At 44.9% G+C, this 23760-nt stretch overlaps 2 protein-coding genes and 1 long non-coding RNA gene across 5 annotated transcripts in view; all 3 read right to left on the bottom strand.

Annotated features, from left to right (window-relative positions):
- The window catches only part of LOC117808142, a 15193-nt gene extending 14672 nt beyond the window's left edge, over window positions 1–521 (bottom strand). Inside the window, exons 1-2 of one of the 2 annotated variants that reach the window (XR_004630163.1) lie at window positions 486–500; window positions 86–380 (exon numbers count right to left, since the gene is read on the bottom strand). This is a non-coding gene — a long non-coding RNA (uncharacterized LOC117808142). Of the gene's footprint in view, window positions 1–85 lie in introns of both variants that reach the window. The other variant, XR_004630162.1, reaches the window with a different exon arrangement.
- Window positions 522–1152: 631 nt separating this feature from the next.
- On the bottom strand, window positions 1153–3344 carry atp5pf (ATP synthase peripheral stalk subunit F6). The gene is made up of 4 exons (XM_034677669.1): window positions 3217–3344; window positions 2241–2410; window positions 2023–2147; window positions 1153–1253 (listed from the first exon to the last, which is right to left on the bottom strand). The coding sequence occupies exons 2-4, from the start codon at window positions 2408–2410 to the stop codon at window positions 1225–1227; spliced, it is 324 nt and encodes a 107-aa protein (XP_034533560.1). The 5' UTR covers window positions 3217–3344; the 3' UTR covers window positions 1153–1224.
- Window positions 3345–4548: 1204 nt separating this feature from the next.
- The window catches only part of appa (amyloid beta (A4) precursor protein a), a 41446-nt gene continuing 22234 nt past the window's right edge, over window positions 4549–23760 (bottom strand). Inside the window, exons 3-17 of one of the 2 annotated variants that reach the window (XM_034677501.1) lie at window positions 22443–22572; window positions 22230–22342; window positions 21496–21686; window positions 20843–21186; window positions 19923–20090; window positions 16004–16137; window positions 14987–15061; window positions 14736–14894; window positions 13575–13703; window positions 13350–13449; window positions 12111–12323; window positions 11960–12013; window positions 9663–9754; window positions 7741–7887; window positions 4549–6883 (exon numbers count right to left, since the gene is read on the bottom strand). In XM_034677501.1, coding sequence (XP_034533392.1) covers window positions 6782–6883; window positions 7741–7887; window positions 9663–9754; window positions 11960–12013; window positions 12111–12323; window positions 13350–13449; window positions 13575–13703; window positions 14736–14894; window positions 14987–15061; window positions 16004–16137; window positions 19923–20090; window positions 20843–21186; window positions 21496–21686; window positions 22230–22342; window positions 22443–22572 — 2151 coding nt within the window. In that variant the 3' untranslated portion in view covers window positions 4549–6781. The remainder of the gene's footprint in view (window positions 6884–7740; window positions 7888–9662; window positions 9755–11959; window positions 12014–12110; window positions 12324–13349; window positions 13450–13574; window positions 13704–14735; window positions 14895–14986; window positions 15062–16003; window positions 16138–19922; window positions 20091–20842; window positions 21187–21495; window positions 21687–22229; window positions 22343–22442; window positions 22573–23760) is intronic. The other variant, XM_034677502.1, reaches the window with a different exon arrangement.

Here is a 23760-nt window from a genome sequence, read left to right on the forward strand (position 1 = left end):
CCTTCACAAGTCCGGATGTGTGTTAGCATTAGCCTTAGCTGGCAGCTCAGCGTCCTCGTGCTTCATGTCTCAGCCTCAATCTCACCTTCGTCTCGTCTCCCCCTTGCACGCTCCGGGTCCGGGTCTTTAGTTTCCAGCATTTTCACCTTCTGCTGTGTGTTTTCGCCGTTTGTTAGTCATTCTGCAGACTCCCGTTGTGGTCCGGAAGAAGCGTGTCCGTGCGTCAGTCAGTCAGTGTGGAGGAACCGGAACCGGAAGCTCCTGTGAGGCACGTAACTTAAGCACGGTCTACGCACCTGAACGTCACCTGAACGTCACGTCCTGGGTATGTGGCGCTCCCATGTGGCCAATGCAGTGAATTACATGTCTGTTTAGAAATACTTATAGAAGCATTAAAAGAATATTCTGAGGATTCTGACTTCACAACCACACCTCAAAAAAACATCAATTATCCAATTAAGAGTGTCTTTGACTTTAATACTCACTGAGTCACTGATAAGGATCGAACCTTCAACCTCTAGACTGTCAGTCTGTCCTCTACACCCCTGCACCACAAAATAACCATACAATAAAATAAAGTCTAGTAAATATAACAGATATGTACAGGTACACTTCTACTACTTCATTAATGTTCAGATAAAGTTGCACCAGGTTTTTATGAACAGCAAACTCAGAGGGATTTAAATATGACAAGTTTGTGGGTATGAATCATATATGATGACCTGGTAGACAGAACATAGTGCAAGGTTACAAAGTAGCTGCCATGTAGTAAAATGAAACATGACTAAAACAGTTAGTGCCATTTAAATATGACTAAAACAGGTGAATGTCGTGAAAGGTAGGCGAAACCTTGCCTGTAGACTTTGGAAATTCCTTATGCAGACTCAGGACTTGGGAACACAACATTTCTCTCTTCAAATTGAAAGTTACATTTATTTGTTACAGATGTGTCATGTCCTGGGCTTCAATTTACTGTCAGACAATTACAAATCTTTCCCAATCACTCTGAATTCAGCTTACCTGTCCTTTATCGTGGCGTTCTCTCTCACTCTCACAGACACACACAGCGCTCCACGTCTTTAGTTAAACCTCTTTCATTCAGTCATGATATTTGCATGAGTTGTGAGATGAATTGAAAACCAGTACACCGTACTCAATCCACTCTTTTTATTAAATATACATATTGTTGGTGACATGTAGGAGATTTACAACACGGAGAGGGGTTCACTTGGCACCTTCCTCCAGCTTGGGCTCTGAAAAAGAAGAAAAAGAATTAGAGAACAATCAGCACTGAGATTAAAGTGAAGAGAAGATGACGCCGTATAAACTTCCTGATTTCAGACGGAATGAGAAAATCATGTGGCAAAGTCAGAGTCTCAATGCAGCCCTCTACTGGTGAAGGAGTGAACATTCACGAGGGAGGAAGAGTTTCCAGTGTCATTACAAAAACAGATGATCATTTGGTATCCTCCATTTTTATTTACTCGTACATAAACAACCACCAAAGGTTCAATGTTACAAGATACTTCTATGTTGCACTTCAACAAAGACTGAACTTGATCATTTATTTAAGACCGAGCATTGAGGCAACATTAGGAGGAAAGCCTGAGATCTTCAGAATAAAATCAGCGTTGCTCACACAAAGAATTGTGGGAAACAGTACACGAGGCAAACTGGTCTGATGCATACTGGGAAATGTTCCTGAATCAACACGACATCCGTGGAGTTTTGGCATACTGCAGATTTTGCTCTTGTTCACTTACTACATCCTGAATTTAGACCAAATCAGTACATACTGCTAGTATAGTAGGAGGTTTCAAAAACAGCCAAGGATTATCCTCCTCCTCAGGCCTGGCTCCGCTCATGATGACAGTTTGTTGTTGTAGTTAAGTGAAATACGATGTGGTGATAACACAGAGGCTGTTTTCAAAACCACCTACTATACTAGCAGTATATAGTCTCAAAGAAGCCAGTTAAATCACATTCTATTTTTTTACAACAGGCATCAGTGATATAACCAACCTGTGAATTTGATCTCGGGGAACTTGATGAGGTCTCCTCCTCCATATAGCCTCTGCAGTTTGGTCACCTCTTCAGACACAGTCTTCTGGTAGGCCGGGCCAGCTTCCACGATGCCACCAGAAGTCCTGAAAAAGCCATCAGATTACATTCAGGAGGTGAGATGTACACAGAGGACACAGGGAGGATAACATCAAGCAGGGACAATTACTCAGACTTACTTGCTCTTGTTGGCGTAGTCCCGGATCTTGTCCAGGAACAGCTTCTGCACGGGGTCCAGCTCCTTGCTCTTGTTGAAGAGGACGGCGGAGATGCCAATGTTCCTGCGCAGGGTCAGGCTCACGGCGGAGCGCAGCAGGGAGGACAGGTGGTACAGCCGGTGAAGTGCCATCTGAAGGAGGAGGAGGAGGAGGAGGAGGAGGAGGAGGAGTAATGACATCATCAGGACAATTAAGCTGTGACTCTGTTTCTTATTAAAAGGAAATGTGTAGGCCGGGATCACATTACAATACTGAGGTCGTTTATTTCTCATTTACAGCTCACTGAGACCTTTTCTAAATGAGTTAAAACCTCCTCAGGGTACAGGAGTCTGGATCTTCAGCCAGGATGCTGTTACCCCCTACAGCCCCAATAAACAGGAGTGGATTCACACAGTATAGACACTCATGATGGGAATTTCAAGCCCAAATACTATCCCGGAATATACAACAGCATATTGCACAAAGCATGCAGTACATATTTGCATTAAAGCTCAATACGTGTGGATTAAATGATTTAAAACAGCGTTGAGCTTTGGCAACATCCGGACCCTTCGCGTCACAGCTTGACCCTTAAACGTCCACTGTTGGAACAAATTAAACCCTACAATGAGATTAAACCTTCATTTCACTTTTAATTCTGTATCTTCACAATGAAGTGAGTCTGTAAGGACTCTGTCGCTGTATCACATCAAGTACAAACTCTAAAATAACCATGTGTAGCTCGTTAGCTCGCTCTGTGCAGCACTAGCTACATTTGACTGCTAGCGCTAACAAGCTAAGCTACCTTCAGTAGACTCTAACCGTCGTCTTTACGCTGAAGTCACGCGGACAAACACGGAGACATAGATGCTAACATGCGTGTTTAGTGATAAAAAGTAGCGATAAGCAGCGTTACACGGGCTGTTAGTTAGCCTTTGTGTTAGCACACAGTACTCACCTTGGGGGTTGACACTTGGAGCTCGAGATCCGAATGCGAAGTGCCGCGGTGCTTTGTGGGATGGAGGAGAAGGAGGGGCTTGAGGCGCCGCGGTGCATTCTGGGATGGCTCGGAGGAGAAGGAGGGGCTCGAGGGAGTCAAGATTGCGCCGCGTTGCGCATACTGTGGTTGACCTCGAGTGACTCCGAAATATCTCAGAGAGACTTTGTCTAACTAAGTCGAATCTTTTCAACGTAATGAAGATATTTATTACCATTTTATTTGACGGCTATCTCTTAAAGGGCGTTCAAATAAGTATCCGGTGAATGTTGATTACACTTGGTGGTCCTTTTTATTGAAAACATATATATAATCACTTTATCACCCCCTCAAACAATTATAACATATAAGATCCTTACAAAAAATCATTCAGAAACTCTATCTAAATAATAACTCATGACATACCTGAAATTCTTATGTTATATAAATCCACATTTATATATTTAAAATAAACAAATGTGTTTTTTCAATGATGTCTCACCCTCTAAGTCATGGATGTAGAAGAATACCATTGACAACAAAAGCCCTTATTCTTCAACTTATAGAAAAGAATAGAATAGGTAGAAAATATGTATAAAAGACAATATAAATATAGTAATAATATAAAACAGGTGTTGAATATTTACCATCAGGTCAGGAGAAGAGGTACTTGGGTATGTTATATTGCACATATGAAAAGTATTCACAGTTCCTGGTATTGCATTTGACATGAATACCAGTTATAAATATATATATTGCACATGAGGGGATTGTTTATGTCAGCTGTTTGTGGGTGTTTATTGTTGTGATGGCTCTCGGGTAGAAACTGTCTTATAAACATCATTTTATTTGTCTTTGCTGTTATTTTTATTTAAATTATTAAACTTTTTTAAAAATGTATATTGTTGAAATCATTTTCATTTTATTCATAATTTATTTTGATGATGACTCAGCACTTTATTGATGCTGATGGAAATCTGGTGCTAGTTTGTGAGAGTAACACATGGCAGCATCAAAAATACATGATATTAACAGATAAAAACACTGAATTAATATAAAGTTGAAGGTAGATGAGGGTTAAAAGAAAACAGAGTGTCTGAAAAGGAAGATTAAAAGTGTGATAAGTTCGAAAAAGTTGCTGTTTTGTGCATCATTTAGTGAGAATATTACCTATTTTCTGCACAAAAGCAGCCTCTTTGGGTTGTAGTTCACTTGATAATCTGCTGACGTTAACCTTTGACCTGTCGCAAACTGAGTTTTTGAGCCACGCAGGGGATGCCAGCTTGTGTCTGAAAGAAACACAGAGATGCGGCGTCTGTATGTACATTCAAAACTTTATTATGGAATACAGTGTAGAAAGCGTTTTCCCAGTCAATGCAAATGGCCTGCACAATATTACACAGTGGAAAACAAAAACCATATATGTATATAATCCACAGAAACAAAAAAAAATAGAAAGAAAATCCTGCTTCCTCTTCTACTCTACTGCCCTCTGTCGGGCTTCTAACGAGCACCCTCTGAAAACCAAGGACCCACCCGCTGCAGCCTCTGTATGTACACTTCACCTGCCACTCCATCTCATATCCTACTGCCATGAAATTCAGAAACAGAGTGAGAGGTCACGCTTATGTCTGATCCCTGCTTCTCACGCCCCAGACTCGCTCTCGGCTCCGTGGATGGTGAACACGTCATATCTATGTACAGACTACAGTGCTCCGCCTCTGAGGAGTCAAGTGTGCGTCAACGGCAGAGAGGTGAGGGTGCCTAAAGGAAAGGAAAAGGAAGGCGAAGGAGGGGAGGGAGGAAGGGGGGTGAAAATCCATTATATATACAGACTGCCTGCCTGGCTGGCTATCCATCCGGAACTGCAAGTCATTTCCTCCCCACCTCCTCCTCCACCTCCTCCTCCTCCTCCTCCTCCTCTCCCTACTCCACCTGCTCTATCAGACAGCAGACAGCAAAATGATTACAAAAAAACAAAAAAGGAGACATCGTTGGCTTACAACTGGACGAAACACCAGACTGAAAATGACAAACACACACACGCACGTACGCAGAGATAATCCTAACCCATCCCTCCCCCCCCCCCCTTCGTACTTCTCCACTCAGTGTAACCTTCACGCCCACGTCATGCCCTTTTCAGAAAACACAGCGACATGAATCGAACAGAGAGAGAAATTAAAAGAGAGGAGGGAGAGAGGGAGGGAGGGTTGAACACAATATATTTCAGTGAATCAGAACAATTTACAAACAAGGGATGAAGCCGCCCCCCCCCTGTGTCGCTTCGGGAACATGGTTTTTAAAAATGGAACAGAGGAAACGTGAACACACTTAATTCAAAAAATCACAGATCTCTTTTTAAATGTGTATTTTACATCATATCAAAGCAGAGCCCGTTCATCTAGAGTCATATATATTTTCATCATTGTTTGAAGTCACGTGATCACGAGAAGATACTAAATGTACAATCTTGCTAGAATGACAATCTATAACGTGAGAGAGAGAGGGAGAGAGAGAGAGAGAGAGAGAGAGAGAGAGAGAGAGAGAGAGAGAGAGAGAGAGAGAGAGAGAGACAGAGAGAGAGAGAGAGAGAGAGAGCAGCTTAAGATCGTTTTTTTTAGGGTTTTTTTCCAAATCCTGTCGTCTTTGTTGTCATGCACTACATAGGAACAGCTAAGACTTCGGCATTACTTCAGTTAACATTACACGCAATTTAAAAAAAGGACTTTACATCAGTTTGACGTTTTTTTTTCTCGTTTTTTCTTTTACCCGCTTTTCATTCATTTTTTGAAAAACAAAACTGGAAAACGAAAGAGGAAACTCAAATAAAAAAAAAAACAGCTCGTTCAGAACACGTCGTGTCGTCAGCAACAAAATCCACCTCTCCGGATATCTGTAAGAGCTTTGTGTGACGTAGCACAGCCCAGCTGTCATAAGAATGCGCAAAGAAAAGAGGATGGAGGGAGGGATGGAGGAGAGGGAGGAGGAGGAGGAGGCTTAGTTTAACTCCAGTGTAGACTGTAGAGTGAGTGCAGCAGTGGTGCAGACTGTGAGGACGAACCGGCTCTATTTGTAGAAATCATCTCTTTTTTAAGACTTACAAAGAATAAGAGTGGAAAGTTTCCTCCACGTGAGTTACGGTTAAAAATGCAGATTTTTATAAATAAAGTCAGCGTCTCAAACGTCATGCTGATCAGAGGCCAGATCACCTACACACTGAAAACCATCCCAACTCAAATAAAGCCACTAAACTGACCCTGAACCAGCTGCACAGAGGCTTTCTTTAAAGCACTGGGCGGGGCCTCTGTCCTCGTACACGGAGCGACCACGTGAAGCCGACTCTCTAATCAAAGTGAACAAACTTACAAACCGGCTCAGAGTCCGCCCAGGCAAGAAAAACCTCTGCCCGCATCAAAACCACACGCTGCTGTTTGGAGAGTTGTTTCAGGGAGGAGGGAGAGGGTGAAGGTGTTTGATGGAATAGGAGGAGATTGAGTGTGTGTATGTGTATTAAGGATGTGTGTGTGTGTAACATGTAACATTCTCCTCAGTTCTGCATCTGCTCGAAGAACTTGTAGGTGGGGTTCTCGTAACCGTTCTGCTGCATCTTGGACAGGTGGCGCTCCTCGGGGGTGACGGCGGCGTCCACCTGGAGGGGAGCCAAAGAGAGAGAGGGGAGGGGGTTAGACATATGTCTGTGATCGTATGGTGAGCAGAGATGTAAAGACCATGTACGTTTCGAGCTTCAGAAGACGTGATCGGTTCAGATTGACGAGAACAAAGAGTTGAGTGAAAAGAAGGTTTTTACTTTACCAGCATAAGCCCATAAATTAATGAATCAATTTAAACATCTAAAGTAGAAAATCTGGAGAATTAAAGTCGTATCTAACAAGATTTAAGTCGTAAATATTCTGGAATAAAGAAGTAATCTTACTGTAATAAAATTAAACTACACGAGGAAGACTTTTCACCAAGAATAAAGAAATAGAGAACTCTGTGGTTTTAATGCTTTAGTGACATGTGAGTTCTTCTTCTTGATGTTCACGCCTCTATCTCCTGATGTCTGCTCATATTTACTCTTTATCTGAGTATTTATCTCCTCTGTGCTGTTCTGCTCTGATAAGCTGCTGCTGTAACCCCACAGTTTCTCAGTTTGGGATCAATAAGGTGCGTCTATCTCTCTACCTATCTCATTATCTCTCTAATTCAAACAGCAAGAGAAAGTTTGGAAATGACAAATGAAGATAATTAGTGAGCAGGAAAGCAGGAGATGAATGTTTAAAGGTATCGATCACATTATGAGACAAACAGATCTGATTTAACATCCAGGCTCTGAGTCTGAAGGCTCTGTCTGACATGTTTACACTCCCTCATACATACGTTAGATATACGCTGAGAAACAGCGTGCAGTGACACGTGCACACACAGCATCCGACAGATTGACTTCCTTATAGAACAGCTTGTACACACATGCAGCGTCACACCCACAGGTCAGCTGTTTCTCACCTCGATGACTCCGTGGTGGATGGAGGTGTACTGCTTCTTCCTCAGCATCACCAGAGTGATAACGATCACGGTCGCAATGACCACACCGCCGACCATCAGCCCAATGATGGCGCCCTTGTTGGAGCCGACGTCCTCGGCGAAGAAGACCTGAGGGATGGAGGAGAGAGCAGTCAGGTGATCTGTCAGAGGGCATTTTCTCTCACTGTGTTACGAACGCCGTGAGACTGCGACACCGCTGAGTAATGCTGGCAATTTGAGTATCCAGCGCAGCAGGACCTAGAGCTGACTGAGCTCTGGAATGATTTAGCACGTCACTTCTTCCATCCGGTGAGCTCTAACCGCTGCTGCTGCAGGAAGTGACATCTGATCAGTCAAAACATCCTAAATAAAGTGTACAAATGTTACATTTTTATCCTAAGGTATTCCTATCTGCTGTTTTTCTCATCATGGCCGCCAAGAAAGTGGGGAAATAATGACATTTAGAGGGCACAGATGTGAGAGCAGCCTGAGGAGCTACTGGACCCCAACCATCTCTGAGAGGGAAAAGTGGATCAACATCCTGTCCTGCAACAGTTAACCTTTCCTTTTTTTTGGAGATGTGATTGTTTTTAGGTTTGTTTATTATAAAAGGGTGGTGCAAGCACCTCCAAAATGTTGGCACATTGCAGAAATAAATGACAAAATAAGCTGAGAGTAGTTTCTCCCCTTTAGACAATAATTTCTTTCTTTGAGATACGTGGTGTTCACTCGTTGTGTTGGCAGATGTTTAAGCTCATCTTTGGTCACATTTTCCTCTTCTTATGCTTTTTCTTTTTGTTTCCAGAGCTCACTTTTTACACTGCTTCGCATGACAACATTACCCAACATTCACTTTCTTGGTCTTTGTAAAAATAGCCTCATCAGAAAGACCAATTTGGCTCAAAAATAGCTGCAGGGCAACAAAGATCCTGCTATTACGAAGGCAGTGAGTGAGGGAAAACATCCTGGAGGAGAAGCTCTTCCTGTGGCTGCGAGGTGATTTATAAAAAGAGGAGTGTGACATGAAGCAAAACTGATGCAGAATGACTCAGCTGCACGGCACAATGCTGAGACGCATGATTAGAAATAATATATAATGAAACACAAATAAAGGCTCAAAGTGGAGTCGCGGATTATGCAGCTTTGAGACTAAAATAAATAGAAGAGAGTGACGTCTTGTGATGGGAGAAAAACAACGGCTGATGTTTGCTCCTTTGAAGGCGGCGGTGGAGACGTACTCAGCCGGGACGAACTTTGAAACACCTCTGAAGAGCGGATAATCGAACAAAAACACATCTTGACATCTCACAGAGGAGAGTGGGGACTTAATTTCAGGCTCCTCCAGATTAATCCTGCAGAACGCAGATTGGGGTTACGCTGTATATCGAATTAAGGAGGCGAGCTGAGGAGGACACACTGACTGCTCATTGTGAACGTGAGAAATGTGATACGTAATAAAATGTAGGGATTAAGAGATTAAAGGCGTTAGGTGAGAGGAATAAGGTACGCGGATTTGGATTTGACTGAGGGTGGATTGAGGGTTTTTGTGCTGGAATTACAATACCACATGAGATTAACGCTTGAATGCAGAACTGGGTTAGAGTCCTGTGGTGTTCGGAGGAGAAACCTGGGGCCGACCGGGAACATATGTGCAGATATAGACCGCTCAGGAGAACAGTGGGCTTTGGAGAGGAGCAGACAGGCGTGACGCATGCATTACGGTAGCCGTCTCTGAGGACACTTGTCTCTATGGTGACAACCTTGGGAGGACAAAGTGGAGACATGGAGCTGACTGTAAGAGCACTTGCAGGTGCCGCTGTTTCTACTTTTATTGACTGCACACATCCATAATTCAGCAGATCTTAAACAAGTCTGAGTCTGAGTGTCTGTGTGTGTTTGTTTACCAGTTTCTGGTGGTGAACTTCATACTCGGTGCTCTGCCTGTCCTCTGTCTCCATCCGCAGCTCGGGAACAGATTCCATCTTCTTTCCAGTCACTGGCAGGAGGAAGGAGGAAAAGAACAATCTATTATACATGGTGACGCTCTCTCCTCCTCGCACACACACACTTGCTGGAATCAAACCTCGCCCGACAGCTAAGCGGCGGTATGAATTGAATATATCGCGTACATCTGCAGCATAAACACTTCAGTGCAGCTGCAGAACAACAGCTGGCGCCTTTGCTCGGGTCAAGTGGAGCTGGTTGTGTTCAAATAATGGCAGAGAGGATTTTACTTCCAGTCTCTGCCTCGAAAACAAGTCTTGATGTATTTTTGAGAGGCGGCCTGAGGTAACCCGAGCAAATATGTTCTGTACGACGGGGAATGCAGAACAGAGGAACATCGCTTTCATGAGACAGGTGTCGAGGAGAGGGAGGAGAACTTCCAGAGCTGCAGAGAGGCTGTGTTCCAGCGCTCCTCGAACATAAATAAGGAAGCATTTCTGTGACTGTAGAGGCCTTTGTGCTCTTTCCTGCATGAATCAATATCTTCAGTTTGCACATGCATGTACACATGTTTCTACACTCACATATATATTCATCTATAATGCATCTATGTGTTCATGCCACACCAATCACTCTCCCTTCTTGCAATCTGAATGCGTCATGAATCACGTCACTGTTGTGTACGCTCGTATCCACGTGCAGACTCTCTATCTCCGTCATCTCTGCGTATTTATTAAAAACTGGTGGATTTAGAGTTTGAAATAAAAGCTTGAATGTTACATTAAAGCTCGACTTCGAGTCCGTTTGAATCTGTGGGGAAACATTTGTGTTGCAAGTGAAAAAAGCAGCATCAATAAATAAACGCAGCCCTCATAATAAATACAACAAAGACTCCCAACACTCCATCATTGTGTACATGCAAACTGCATACATTAACTTTAATAGGTTTCTATTTAAAGATGCTGGAGCACTGGTCATCACAGAGGAGGAGGAGGAGGAGGAGGTTGAGGAGGAGGAGGAGGGGGGAGTGCTTCTGCAGCGACACAAAAGGACTCACTGTGACAGCGAACACAGCCTTGGCAAAGATGCACAAGAGTCAACAAAGGATGCGTTATCAGCGTGGGATAATATATGATCTCATGACAACGACCTCCAGTAAATCTGATTATCTGCACGAAGAACAAACAGCGGTAATGAGAGAGGGCATGCGCTGTAGCACCGCCTTAAAGGGCTCTTCTTATTAATGGACTGATAGATGATTACAGCAGTTTCGGGACGTTATGAGGAGCTGGTTTTGGGCTGCCAGGTTGAGAATGAGGTGCTAATTTGGCTGCTCTCAATGTCGATTTAATTCTTAAATTCTGAAAAATTAAAAAAGGAAATGCACTACAGCGCCAGACCAGTAGAGGGCAGTAAAACAAAGACGAATGCCATTCATCACAGATGGATTCACTGAATCAACACGGGAGAGGAGATAAGCGCAAATAGCAAAGTCGTTTCAACACGGCTTTAAAATCCTTTTGAACTCAAAAAGCCGTGGCAGAGATCGGCCAGTGTTTTGGTTTAAACAGCGACCATGTTAACTGGAGACTCAGCCGGATGCATGCTTCATAAACGTCTTTAGACGATCATTAAATATCTGATGAGGATATTTTGAAATCTTAATAAAAACTAAACTAGTTTGCATTCCCAGGAACTCCCTCTGTGTTTCAACAGCTGTGTAAACTCCACAAACACTGACACGTTCAGCTGAAGGTCTCCAGTTTACAGGGTCACTTTTAAAACGGAACACCAGGAGAGAAGCATTCGCGGTGGGCTGAGAGAAGACTACTGTTACAAGCTGCTAAATCAAGTGAATCACAGATGTGTGTGATGTTATTGTGGACGGCGGGCGGAATAAAAACACTGCGGTTCATCTACCAATCAGTCATGTTCAGCATTAAAGGCCCCGCCCCCCGAGAGTCCTGGGCCCTTTGAAAAGTACTGCCCTCCAAGCAGGGGCTTTTCAGGGAGGAGATTATCTACCCCTGAACTAAATTTAGACCCTGGGTTCACCGGTCGAAACGCACGTAGTTCAGGGGTAAAGTTCCTGTGGTCGAAAAACACCTTTATTATCGTACCTACAAAGATGAAGAAAGGACCAAGAGGACGGAGCTTGCTTACGTGCACAAGGTGTTAAAATCTAGAGGATATGTGCATGACTTTAACACCTTTGATTGGTTTACTTAATCAGTATTGAAGCTTCAGCTACACCCACCTGGCCGTGTGGGGATACCTCTGTCCAGACTGGGGCGAGAGTCCACCGGCTCGACTGAAGAGAGAAAGAGAGAAAGCAGCACAAAGACGTGTTAAAACAGACACAGTGGATTTCCTAGGCTTTAAAGGTGCAGTCGAGTGTAACGTCGCACCCTGGTTCTCGGTGTTGGGCTGGTTGAAGCTCTCGGGGTGGATGAATCCGACTCCTCCGAAGCCCAGCGTGTCCTCCTGGGGTAGCAGCTCGGTCTGTCCGTCTCCCAGCTCCTGGTCGGGCATCAGGGCGTCGTTCCCGTAGCTCATCCTCACGTCCGTCTGCAGGTTGGCCAGCTGCTGGGCCATCTCCGCCTGCTCCCTCTGCAGGAGCTCTGCACGGAAGATTCAAACACACGTGTGAGAGAGAGAGCATGGTTTATGATTGTGCAGGAGTGAGCATTTTTTTAAACTCGTCTTTTAGAACAAAAACATTCACTAAGGTTTTGAATCCTATGAGAAGCTTGGCCATCCTTTAGGCGGCCCCTGCTGGCCGTGACAGAGACTGCACATCAGTTCTGGCCTCCCCTAAAAGATGCATCTCCTCTTAAACACCGCCTCAGCGTCTGCCAGCTCAAATGTCTCTGACTCCAACGCTTCCAAGAAATGTTGTCGAGCTCAGCTTCTTCACAGAGCCGGCGCCTCGCTCTGACTGAACTGTCCTTTTTTCTTCTGCTGTTGTTCCTGCATGTGTGTGTGTGTGGTTGTGTGTTTGTGTGTGTTTCGCCGGTCAGCACAGTCTGTGACAGTCTCTGAGGCACAAACACAGATGGCTGTGTGACGCATGCACCTCCAATAAACCCGAAAAATACACAGAAACCTTGCAAAGGCAGCGGAGGGAGAGAGGGAGGGAGGGAGGGAGGGAGGGAGGGAGGGAGGGAGGGAGAGGGAGGATTTATCTTCCAGCAAACAGTTTCATTTGACTCTGAACAGAAGAATTAGGCCAAATGGATCCCATGTCTTTATCTATATAAAAAAAAGAAGCTTTTTTGAAGGCTGGATTTCGGAGCACTCAATCTCTCTGTTACATGTAGCACAATGAGGACAGTTTGTCTTTTCTTGTATCGCTCGTGTCAGAGTCAGCAGGACGGCCTTGTGACGATTCAGATTATCTGCTCTCTCAGATTTACGTCTGTCAGATGAGCTCCTTATTATACGTCTCTTTAAACATTAGAACGTCTCTGAAGTGTCTGTTTTTTTATATATACTATCAACTCAGTAATTCATCCAACAGCCGAGTGAATAAGAAACTCTGGTGTTGGAGAAATCTTGATCTGGCGAGCAGAGAAAAGTATGAAGCGGCGTTATTAGACGCACAATGCTCGCACCAGTTGCATGATTCAAACCCCTCCTGAACTCACCGACTTGGTCCTGGATGTCGTCGGCCACACCAGGCACCTTGTAGAGAAGCCCCAGAGACTGGTTCATACGCTCCTCGATGACACGCAGGTGGGTCAGCACCTTTTAAACACACACACACAGAGGAGGATGCATTATGTATTTTGTAAACATTGCTCTTCATTTAAAGTGATTTCATGCTGCAGAAGAGGAGCCCTGCATGTGTGTGCGTGTGTGTCTGTTTCTACCTGAGGTCTGATCTGTGCAGCCTTCTTCGGATCCACCATGCGGACGTGTTCAAAGTGTTTGAGGGTGTGCTGCCTGTCCTTCTGCTCGGCACGCACGTACTTCTTCAGCAGGCTGAAGACGTGGCGAGGCTGCAAATCACGAGACGGATAGAGGAGGAGAAGAAGACAGATGGTTCAGAGCCGAGGAAGGATGGGCCGGTTTATTTATGTACAGTCTGGATCCCAAGCAAAAGAAACTCGTAAAAACAGCCTGTTGATCCAAATCCCCCAAATCAATCAGGGGAGGAAATATTCCGCTGATCACAATCAGAGGGTTTATCTGATTCTACACGGATTAGACTGCATGAAGAGTCGTTTTGTTTCACAGAACGTGCTGCAAGTTAGATTTCAGACATGTTTGACTTTGTTTTGGTCGGACAGCTGAAGAGAGAGGACGTGTGGGGGAGTGGAGGGTGGAGGAAACCTGCAGCAAAACATTGTGCTTCAACCTCTAGGTCCACCAGCACTGAGCTAACGCTCTTTATTGAGATCTGACTCAACCTCGGGACTCCAAAGTTATCGTCTGACGGGGATATATGAGTCTTGGAACCATTAGCGGTTAGTGATAAACGGCTGAAACGTCCTTTTTTGGAGCCCTGCGTTGTTTGCGGTCGTCTGTGTGCTCAGATTTAGATATCTTTAGATATTTCTAAAAGTAATTGCAGTAATTTTTGGGTTCCTCACGTCCCCCGAGGTGGTATCTGGTTGTCCGCTTTTAGCGAGTCTCAGCATCACTGTAAATAGCAGTCACACGGAGGCTTTACTCACCTTCTTTTTTCAGGAAGAGCCCAAAAAAGGAGCTAATTTTCTTGCAATTAACGTGTCTTAAATTTGCAGAAAGCGTCAGGTTTGATCTTAGGAGGAGGATAAGGCAGCATGCAGACTGTTTCCCGCAAAGCCTGCTGATGCATGATGGGTTAAAACTGCTTAAAGAGAAACCAGAACACTTCCTGTACTTGAATGTCTCAAATAAAACAGGACAACTTTCTGACAGGATGTTTTGGAGTCGTCAGAGCAGCAGTGAACCTCAGAGGGAAGCGCAACTCTCCTTGTGATTGTTCCTGTTATTAAAAATCTGTCAATCATCTGCATCACTTCCAGGACAGGGATCTGAAAACCTACCCTGGGCGGGTCCTGCTGCAGTGCGGTCAGGTAGCTCTCCAGAGCCAGGCGGCGGCGGTCGTTGAGGAGAGCCTCCACCCGGGCCATGTGCGTCTCCACCAGCTGTTGCCGCTCGCTGGCTGCCTCCTGCTCCAGAGCCTCCACCTTCTCCTGGAAACGCTACACACACACACACACAGACATTGAATTAAAGGACATAAAAACACAGGAGGTGTGGTTTGTTTCCTGTCTTCTGTGCGTGCATGTGTTACCTGGATCACAGCCTTCTTGTCAGCACGTGGGAGATTCTTCGCTTCCCTCTCGGCCTCCTCCCACTCTCTCATCACCTGAGAACAAGAAAAGGAGGAAAACATTAATCACAGCCGTCAATCTCCTTTATCCCTCCAGAGGTTCAATCACAGGTTGATTTTACACTCCGGTGAAACATCTCGTTACTCTTTGTGGATCCGACGGAGGGAAATCTGACATTTTACACGGCTGTGATGACATGAAATCAGACGATTCCAGTGTGTGTGAGTCATGTGTTAGATTCAGAGCGATGATACGAGGAAGAGGAAGACGTAAAACCCCCAAACAAACTGATTCTGCTCCTTTTGTTCAGTCACATCTTGTTCAGATGATTGTACATCCTGATTCTTTAATTCAGTTATTCACTGAGACATGACTGAGTGTTGTGTGTGTGACGACGCTGCGCCTACAGCAACCCACGCAGAACCAAACACGGCTATAAGAAGAGGTTCACAAACCGCCAGAGAGAAAAATACATCTTTAAAGCAATAAAAGCTTTACGGCGTTTTTTTCATCTGCAGCCTTGAAAGCTGTGAAAACGGAGTGTGGGACCATCTGGCCCTCTTCAGGAGAGCGAGCCGTTTGATTAAAGAACACAATTAGAGTCCAATCGGCTCAGCTGCCTCGCCCCGAGGGGGATTAACCGCCACACCTATTGGTTCACTTGACACACCTTCTCTGCCTCCATTTTCTGCTCATAGAAACATCTCTGTTCTCTCCCTGCTCCTTCACGCTCACTCACACACGAGTACAAGCTGAGGACTTAAAGGGGGATTCCGTTTTTTTAAACCTGGGACCAGTAAAGGTAGAAAAGGTATTGGACTAGCTCCACTTTGCTGCATCATTGTTCCAAAGACCACCTGCGCCGCTCACAGTGCATCCTTATAGTCGTACCTAAAGTCTCTAAAAGTAGTATGGGAGGTAGAAGCTTCAGTTAGTTGAAACAAGACTCCTCATTGAGTCCCTTTCTACTTCTCTACCTGGGACATCCCCTCGCGGTGCTTCGCCTCCAGGCTCTCCTTCGCCTTCTGGAAGTGTGCGTGCTCGTTTTCGTCAGCAGGCGTCTCCAGGTAGTGGTCCACGGCGTCAGGGGAGCTGGGCGTGGCTGTGGGAACTGTATTAAAAAAAAAAGAGAGAGAGAGAGATGCTGGCAGTGAGTTTTACTGCACACTCTGTTTAAGGCTGTGTTTCCTCAGAGACAAAACACACTCCAAGTCCAGATTGGGTTAATAAGGTGAGAGGGGAAATCGGGAGAGACAGCAAACAGGAAAGCGGCTGTGGCTGGAAGGCAACATCCTCCAAAAGCAAACAAGTGACTGCCTCAGATGACCTGGAGTCTTTTGTTAAAGACAGATTAAAAAAAACCCTCTTTTATTTATATAACGTCATTCAGACGCTGGATTCATCCTGTGGGTTTAAAAAGCACAGACTCCACTTTCGGCTTAGCAGTGAGGAATATAATTGGACCACAGATAGCGTGAAACTTGAATTTAATCAGAGGAAAGTTGATTATCTTTCCAGAGTGTGCTTCCAAAGTATGTGTGTGTGTGTGTGAGAACCTGTGGGTGCAGGCGTGAAGGTCGCTCATCATGTGAAATTGGTTATGTCTGACGGCGGCGCATGACTGCACAGAACTGGAAAACAACGGTGTTTTTCCCTCTGACCTGAGACAAGGGTCTGGTTAGCCTCGTTTAAAGGTTCAGTTCACAGCGATAACATTGGTTGAGTTTCTTTAAACGTATGTGAAGATTTTAGTGCTCCGTGCTTCATCTGCAGCATCTATTTCATAACAACTTCATCAGATTATATTTGAGGACCATGCATGTATAAGATAACTGATAACTCAGGAGGATATGTTGCTTTTTTTTGTTGCTTTTTTATCTGTGATGAACCAAAACGTAATCTCATGTAAACACTGCACTTAGTCGTAATCCAGTAATCCCTCTGTTTAAAATCCCACAGTCAGATTTCTGTTTTATAATAAGTGATGTATGACGAAGTGTAAGTGCTCAAATAAAGACGCAAAATAGGTGAGATTTTAAGAGTGAGGTCTAAATATTGTAGGAATAAAGTTGCAAAAGTGCAAGAATAAGGGACAGAATGCTACGCTCCCAACATGGAGGCCTGCTCGTCATACCTAAAGTCTCTAAAAATCATCTACCAGTCAGGGTCCAGGAGGCAGACACCCTCTCTACTTTTAAGAGGAGGCTTCAAACTTTCCTTTTTGATAAAGCTTATAGTTAGAGCTGGATCAGGCTTGGACCAGGTCTTAGTTATGCTGCTATAGGCTCAGACTGACACACTGGGATCCTGTCTTTCCCCCTCTCTGCCTGTCACTTACTTTAACTCTTCCTGTCCCATTAGAGTTACTAACCATAGAACTTTCTGGAGTCCCTGAGCTCCCTTGTCTCGTAGGTTCCTCCAGCTGCTACAACTTCTACTATCCGTCTCCTCTATCCCTCTCTTCAGCAGATGTGTGTCTAACATGAGTCTGGTCCTGCTGGAGGTTTCTGCCTGTTAAAGGAAGGTTGCCATTGCCACTGTAACTTGCTAAATGCTGCAAAGTGCTCTGCTCATGGTGGATTAAGATGAGATCAGACTGAGTCCTGTCTGTAAGATGGGACTGGATCTTATCCTGTCTTGATGTTGGGTCTCTGTTAATAATAGAACATAGAGTACGGTCTAGACCTATTTGGAAAGAGTCTTTGTTAACGTTTGTTGTGATTTGGCGCTATATAAATAAAGATTGATTGAACAACAATGGGAGAGGAGACACGCACACACACATTCATCAAGCAAGGTCACTGAAATCAGCATCAGAGCCAAACGCTTAGACCTCCTTCCACACACACATCACCTGGAGATGAAACACACTCACATCTCTGTGAGAGGAAGCGTCGAGAAAATAAAGAAAGGTTCTTTTAGAGTCTCTGTAATTGCAAAATTTTAATGGCCAAACACAACTGGGTGTGAAAACCATCGAGCTGTCCTCCTCATTTCCACCGTTTCCACTTGTAATCAATCATAACAATGTGACGCAGAAGGCAGGTGTGTGCTGAGAGTGTAATGATGTATTGATGAGTTTCTCCTTACTGCTACCTTCACATTTTTTTCAAATCGCGGCGGCGTAATTCGATCCCATTTTCAGTGAATGTGATGAATTAAAGCACAGAGAGAAAGAGAGAGAGACACGTCGGGGAGGATGCGCAGCAAGGTGAGGATTATTGTGCAGTAATTCCTGCCTGGATGATTTCACAGCTTAGATTCATGTTAAGGAATATATAAGATGATGCCGTGAAACAGCTGTAATAATAGAAATTAAAGCTGTTAGCATACATGCACCGAACCCTCCCCCCCGCCCCATAGGGATACAAGTTTAGAGGAAAACCTGCAGAATGTGGATCAGCCTGTGAAGCAAATTGTGCATGAAAATGAACTCTCTGTATCTAAGCGTTCCTATGAGAGCGCATTGTTTTGTCTCACTGGTGTATTTTAATAGAAATTCAACTTGAATCTGGTATTCAGACAAACATAACCCAATACCCCGCTCCCCCAGGATCCATAATGGCCGTGCGGTAATACAGGATTTCCTTTTATTGCCATGGCTCACACAAAATGCCTCTCTGCCTTGGCTGCTTCATAAAACACCCAACACTGGAAATTAGAAGGAATCCACCACCAAGCAGACGGAGAGTACAGACGCTCAGGTTTTTAAGAATCCACATGGGGATGACGGGAAAAGGTAAAGTCTGTGTTTAGTGCAAACACATTTATTTGTCTGACAGACGCACACACACAGACGGTGGGGGATAAAAGTAAAGGTTAGTCAGAGACAGAGCTGACAGGGAGTCCAGGAGAGGAGCACACCAAGCGAGCAACGTTTGAGTGGCGGTTAATAGACAGCGGGTAAAAAAAAGGGGACTCCTTGAAAACACAGCATTTCAACACAGCTCACAGGGATGAGAGAATGAAGCTTATTTTGCCTTCAACAGGAGGTGAAACCTTAATACCTCACGCCTTAGTTCAACTACAAACATGAGGCTTTGTTTGTGTCCATATCATCACTTTAATTCCCTCTGGTACCAAATTAAGTCTCATCGGTCTTTGTTTCATAAACAAAAATCTGCTGATTGTCCATAAAATCAATATCATATAAGCTGTGACCCAATTCAAGGGATGCATCCTTCTAAAGACAGATTGCATCACAGCGTTGCATCAAAGGTCATCCCTTGTTGGCGGCCTAAAATCTTGTCCTACATATCCTTTGCAGGCCAAAATATCCCGTGAGTTTTTGCACACAATGGAAAAGCAAGAGGAAGGACGGATGCTACCACTGAATTAGGACGCCGCTACAGTATTAAGCTGAATTGAATCAGACCAGATCATTCAATATTTTAGGGAATGGTCCTTTAATCCAATTGAGGCCATCAAGGCTGCTAGGAGGCAATTTACTAGCCTATTATTTGACTACCTGTTTGCATTAAGCAATTTAAATCTGCATTTGTGGACGCAGCAACAAACTCTTTTGGAAGTGATGTTGAGCCCATGCAGTGACCTCCACTACAGAGCCATGTCTGTTTTTAATGCAGTGCTGTTTTTTTAATGCAGTAGGACTTACTAGCAATAAACATACTAAGAATCGGCACTTAATCATGACATATGGGTTAGTCTTAATGACCTCACCCATTGGTTTCTGAAGAGGTGTGTTAGATTTAGGCACCAGAGCTACCCGGTTAGAGGGAAAAGTAGAGGTTGAAGCTCCTCTGATGGAACACTGTGTTGTGAAGGAGTCCCGAGTTAAGGTGAGGGTTAGAGACAAACCAGAGGTGGACAACAACAACTTGCAACCAAGCCGGTGAGCTGCTGGTTGCGGTTCGGCTGCTGGTCTGCAGGACTTACTGACGCTGCTGCACACTGACAGGCAGTACTCCTCTGAGTCAAAGTTATTCCTGTTGCCCCCGCAGCCGCCGTAGATAAACTGAGCACAGCGGCCCTCCTGGCGGTCAAAGTACCAGCGGGGCAGCATGGCCCGGCATGGCCCTGTCTCTGCGTTGGCCCAGCACACATCTTTGGGAACACACATACAGACATACACACTGTTTGTCAGAATACGGCTGAATAAGTGGCTCAGGTTTTCATCAGGTTCTTTACAGGAAATCACCTGAAAATATGAGATTTAAGTTCAGGGACACATTTTAAAGCTCCTGTGAGGAGCTTTGGTTTGTGTTGATTTGTGGACAAAGTGGTGCATTTGTCTTTTTGCTAATTTTGTCATGTATATGTGTAAAAACATCAAATCAGAGCAGTCAATCTCACTGCTGTTAGCTCATACAGAGGCGTAAACAGCTAAATAAAATTCCTCACAGTAGCTTTAAAAATGAAATATTGTATAACAGAGGCAGGGCTTGTAAAGACAGCCAGGTTCAAGTATTGATAATGCTACTTGGAATTTTTCTTAAGAGCAATTTTTCGCCACAACGAAGAAGCTAAACTGGAACAACCAATCCCCGTCCTAATGGATCGTAGCTAATGAAAGCTCAGAGATGATAAATGAGCTCAATAAGGAAAACGACAGCAGGAAATTAATGCATGAGGAACATGATGTTCAATTGTGATCAGCAAAGCAGAAACATTCTGAAGGAAAAACATGTTTTTTATGTTGTCGAGCCAAACTGGAGCCGCATTAATCTTAATGTAGAGACGCCTGTCATGTGATTACTGTTCCTCCTTAAAATGAGAAGGTTTTCAAGGCTTTTCAAGGCCCCCAAGGCTCCCTGATGATTAAGAAAATAAGGATCTGTGTGAAACATGCTCCTCACCCCGGACAACCTCCTCCACGGACTCGGTGGTGGTTGTGGTGGTTGTAGTCGTCATCGCGACATTAGTGGTTGGCTCGTCAGCGTCGTCATCCAGCAAGTCCACGACATCTCCCTCCTCCTCGTCTTCCTCCTCGTCCTCCTCCCCCACCGCCTCCTCGTCCTCCTCGCCGTCTCCGTCACGGTCGTTGTCGAGCACGTCTTCTTCCTCCTCTTCTTCCTCGTCCTCTTCCTCCACCGGCACAACCTCCTCCTCTTCCTCCTCCTCTTCCTCCGGGTTATCCTCCTCTACCACAGATGGCCTGGCTTCCTCTTGCTGCTCTGCTGGCTCGGGCTCCCGCACCATACTGGGTGAGGAAGAGGGATGGAGGGATGGAGGAAAATGAAGGGGAAGGAGAGACAGAGACAAGACATATGGGGAGGAATCGGAGGGGGGAAGGTGATGGAGGAAGAGGGAAGGAGGATGAATGTGAAGGAAGGAAGGACAGAGATTTTAAATTATAACCGAGCCTCAATTTGCTTCCAAGGAGAGAAATTTTATCCTGGCAGTGATGTTGGAAATGAAAGTGGAGGATCATCTGAGTGCTGATGTATTACTCTGCTGCAGCCTTGCCCTCATTTATCCTTGTATGGTGTGTGTGTGTGTGTGTGTGTACCTGTTGTCAGAGTAGTCTGTCTCCGCTCCACCCCACCAGACGTCGGAATCATCAGCATCCTGCTCGGCACTGTCGGCATCACGCTCGGCCTCGGCGGGACAGCACACAAACTCCACTCCTCTGAAACGGTCGATACCACAGGGCAACAGCATGCCGTAGTCGTGGAGGTTCATGGTGCGGTCTCCACAGGACTGAAGAGACACAGACAAAAGACTACATCAGCAGCTGCTCCTGCTTCTCATTTATCTCCATTTACATTTTAATACCACTGAGGTAAGCCAGGGTGAAGCCTCTGTGTAACTTACTGTTTACAGTGAAACTGAGACTCACAAGAAACAGGTTATAGGCGTTACTTTAGGGAGTGTCATGAGCCAGGAAATAATAGCATTTCATTTGCAGACTCATCTGATTTCCTGACCTTCTTGAACGCATCTGCATGGATGAATCTGACTATTTACAGTGAAGCTGAGACTCACCAGAAACAGATCAATTGGTGCTACTCAGGGGGATGCAATGCACCAAGAGATGATGGCATTTATTTTGCAGACATATCTAAAGGGGCAGGGTTTCACTTAGCTGTTTCTCAAGATGCTAACTTGACTGTAAACAATGAGCGCACAGAGAAAGTTCCCTGTCACACCTAAAGGTTTTATCGCTGTCAGAAGACAGCCGATTGAGAGCTTGGCTTGTCACCAGCGTGTCATATGTTTGTGTTGTGTGTGTGATCGTCGTACCTCTTTGGCGACTGTGTGCCAGTGCAGGTGGCTCTCACACTGGTCCATGCGCTCCTGGTGCAGGAACTTGCACTTGTCTGGAACGAGCAGGGCGTCGCTCACGAATTCTCCGACTGCAGCAGAAAACAAACATTCATATTCAGAATTCATTCATAAAGAACACCTGCCTTCATGCTAACTGATGATACTCGCTGAAACGTGTCTGACGCTCACCCAGGCAGCGGTAGGGCACCACGATGTGCATGTGGCTGCGACACTGCTTGCGGCCCTTCTTGCACCAGTTCTGGATGCTGACTGGCTGGTTGGCCTCCACCACATTGGTAATCTGGAGCTCGGGGTACACCTGCAAACATAGATTTATGGATCAGAAAGGCAGCATAGTGCAACACAGGAGAAAGAGAGAGCGGCTATTCTTCTGGGTGAGACTTTTAAGTCCCAGAAAAACCTTTTAGCTGCGGTTCAACAAAAGGTAACATAAAGCATTCTCTTTGTCTGACATGCATTTGTACTTGTTCCCAGATATTTTTGACCGGGTTTAACTCCTACACTGTCCATTTTATGAGTGTTTTCGCCCATGCAGCTTCCTCCTGGGCTCTTATAGTGGTAAATGGTAAATGCACTGCACTTACATAGCGCCTTTTTCCAGTCTTCTAACCACTCAGAGCACTTTAAATACGAACCATTTACCCCGTTTACACACACATTCACACACCGATGGCCGAGGCTTATCTGGTCCTAATTTTAATGCACATTTACACAACGTTAGCCAACCTCCAGGAGCAATGTGGGGTTTAGTGTTTCGCCCGAGGACGTAACGACATGCGGAGTCGTTGAATCAGAGAGCAAACTGCAGATCTGCCTATTAGTGGATGACCTGCTTTACCTCCTGAGCCGCCGCCGCTGGCCCTTTCTCTCCTTGCACAAAATTATATGAACAGCTGATAACTCTTTCTTTATGCCTCTCATTTGTACCATTGCAGGGGTTGTTACTCAAGGATATCTTGGACTTGTGCAGCAATAAGAATGGAATTAACCCTATCTTAGCCGAGACGGTTATATGATGAGTCTTTTCATGTGTCCCCCAAGGTTTTCCATTTATCGCTGCACAGTGTTGGACAATTTGGCTGCATCTGGTGCTTTGTAGCGGATAGACATGGAGGTAAAAAACTTCTGTGCAAATCGAGTACTTAAGCTTGACCTTGCTTTAGATCATTTAGATAAAAGGTAAGGCTGAAGCACATGATGGTGGAATTTGTAGAGAGGCATGAAAAGAGCGCCGAAAAGAGACACCTGGGGTTGGATTTGAACCCAGTGCGCTCCCATATGCCTGCTCGTTTTACCTAAAGTCTCTAAAAGTAGTATGGGAGGTCCAGACTTTGGTTATCAGGCCCCTCTCCTTTGGAATCATCTACCAGTCAGGGTCCGGGAGGCAGACACCCTCTCTACTTTTAAGAGTAGACTTCAAACTTTCCTTTTTGATACAGCTTATAGTTAGAGCTGGTTAGTGCCCTGCTCATAGTGGATTAAGATG

Source organism: Notolabrus celidotus, chromosome 24 (genome assembly GCF_009762535.1).
Source record: "Notolabrus celidotus isolate fNotCel1 chromosome 24, fNotCel1.pri, whole genome shotgun sequence".
Lineage (NCBI taxonomy): Eukaryota > Metazoa > Chordata > Actinopteri > Labriformes > Labridae > Notolabrus > Notolabrus celidotus.

Coding starts and splice junctions, on each gene's coding strand:
- atp5pf (XM_034677669.1), bottom strand. CDS start 2,410: ATGGCACTTCACCGGCTGTACCACCTGTCCTCCCTGCTGCGCTCCGCC. Junction 2,148..2,240: donor GACTACGCCAACAAGAGCAA/GTAAGTCTGAGT, acceptor TGGCTTTTTCAG/GACTTCTGGTGGCATCGTGG. Junction 1,254..2,022: donor CCCCGAGATCAAATTCACAG/GTTGGTTATATC, acceptor CTTCTTTTTCAG/AGCCCAAGCTGGAGGAAGGT.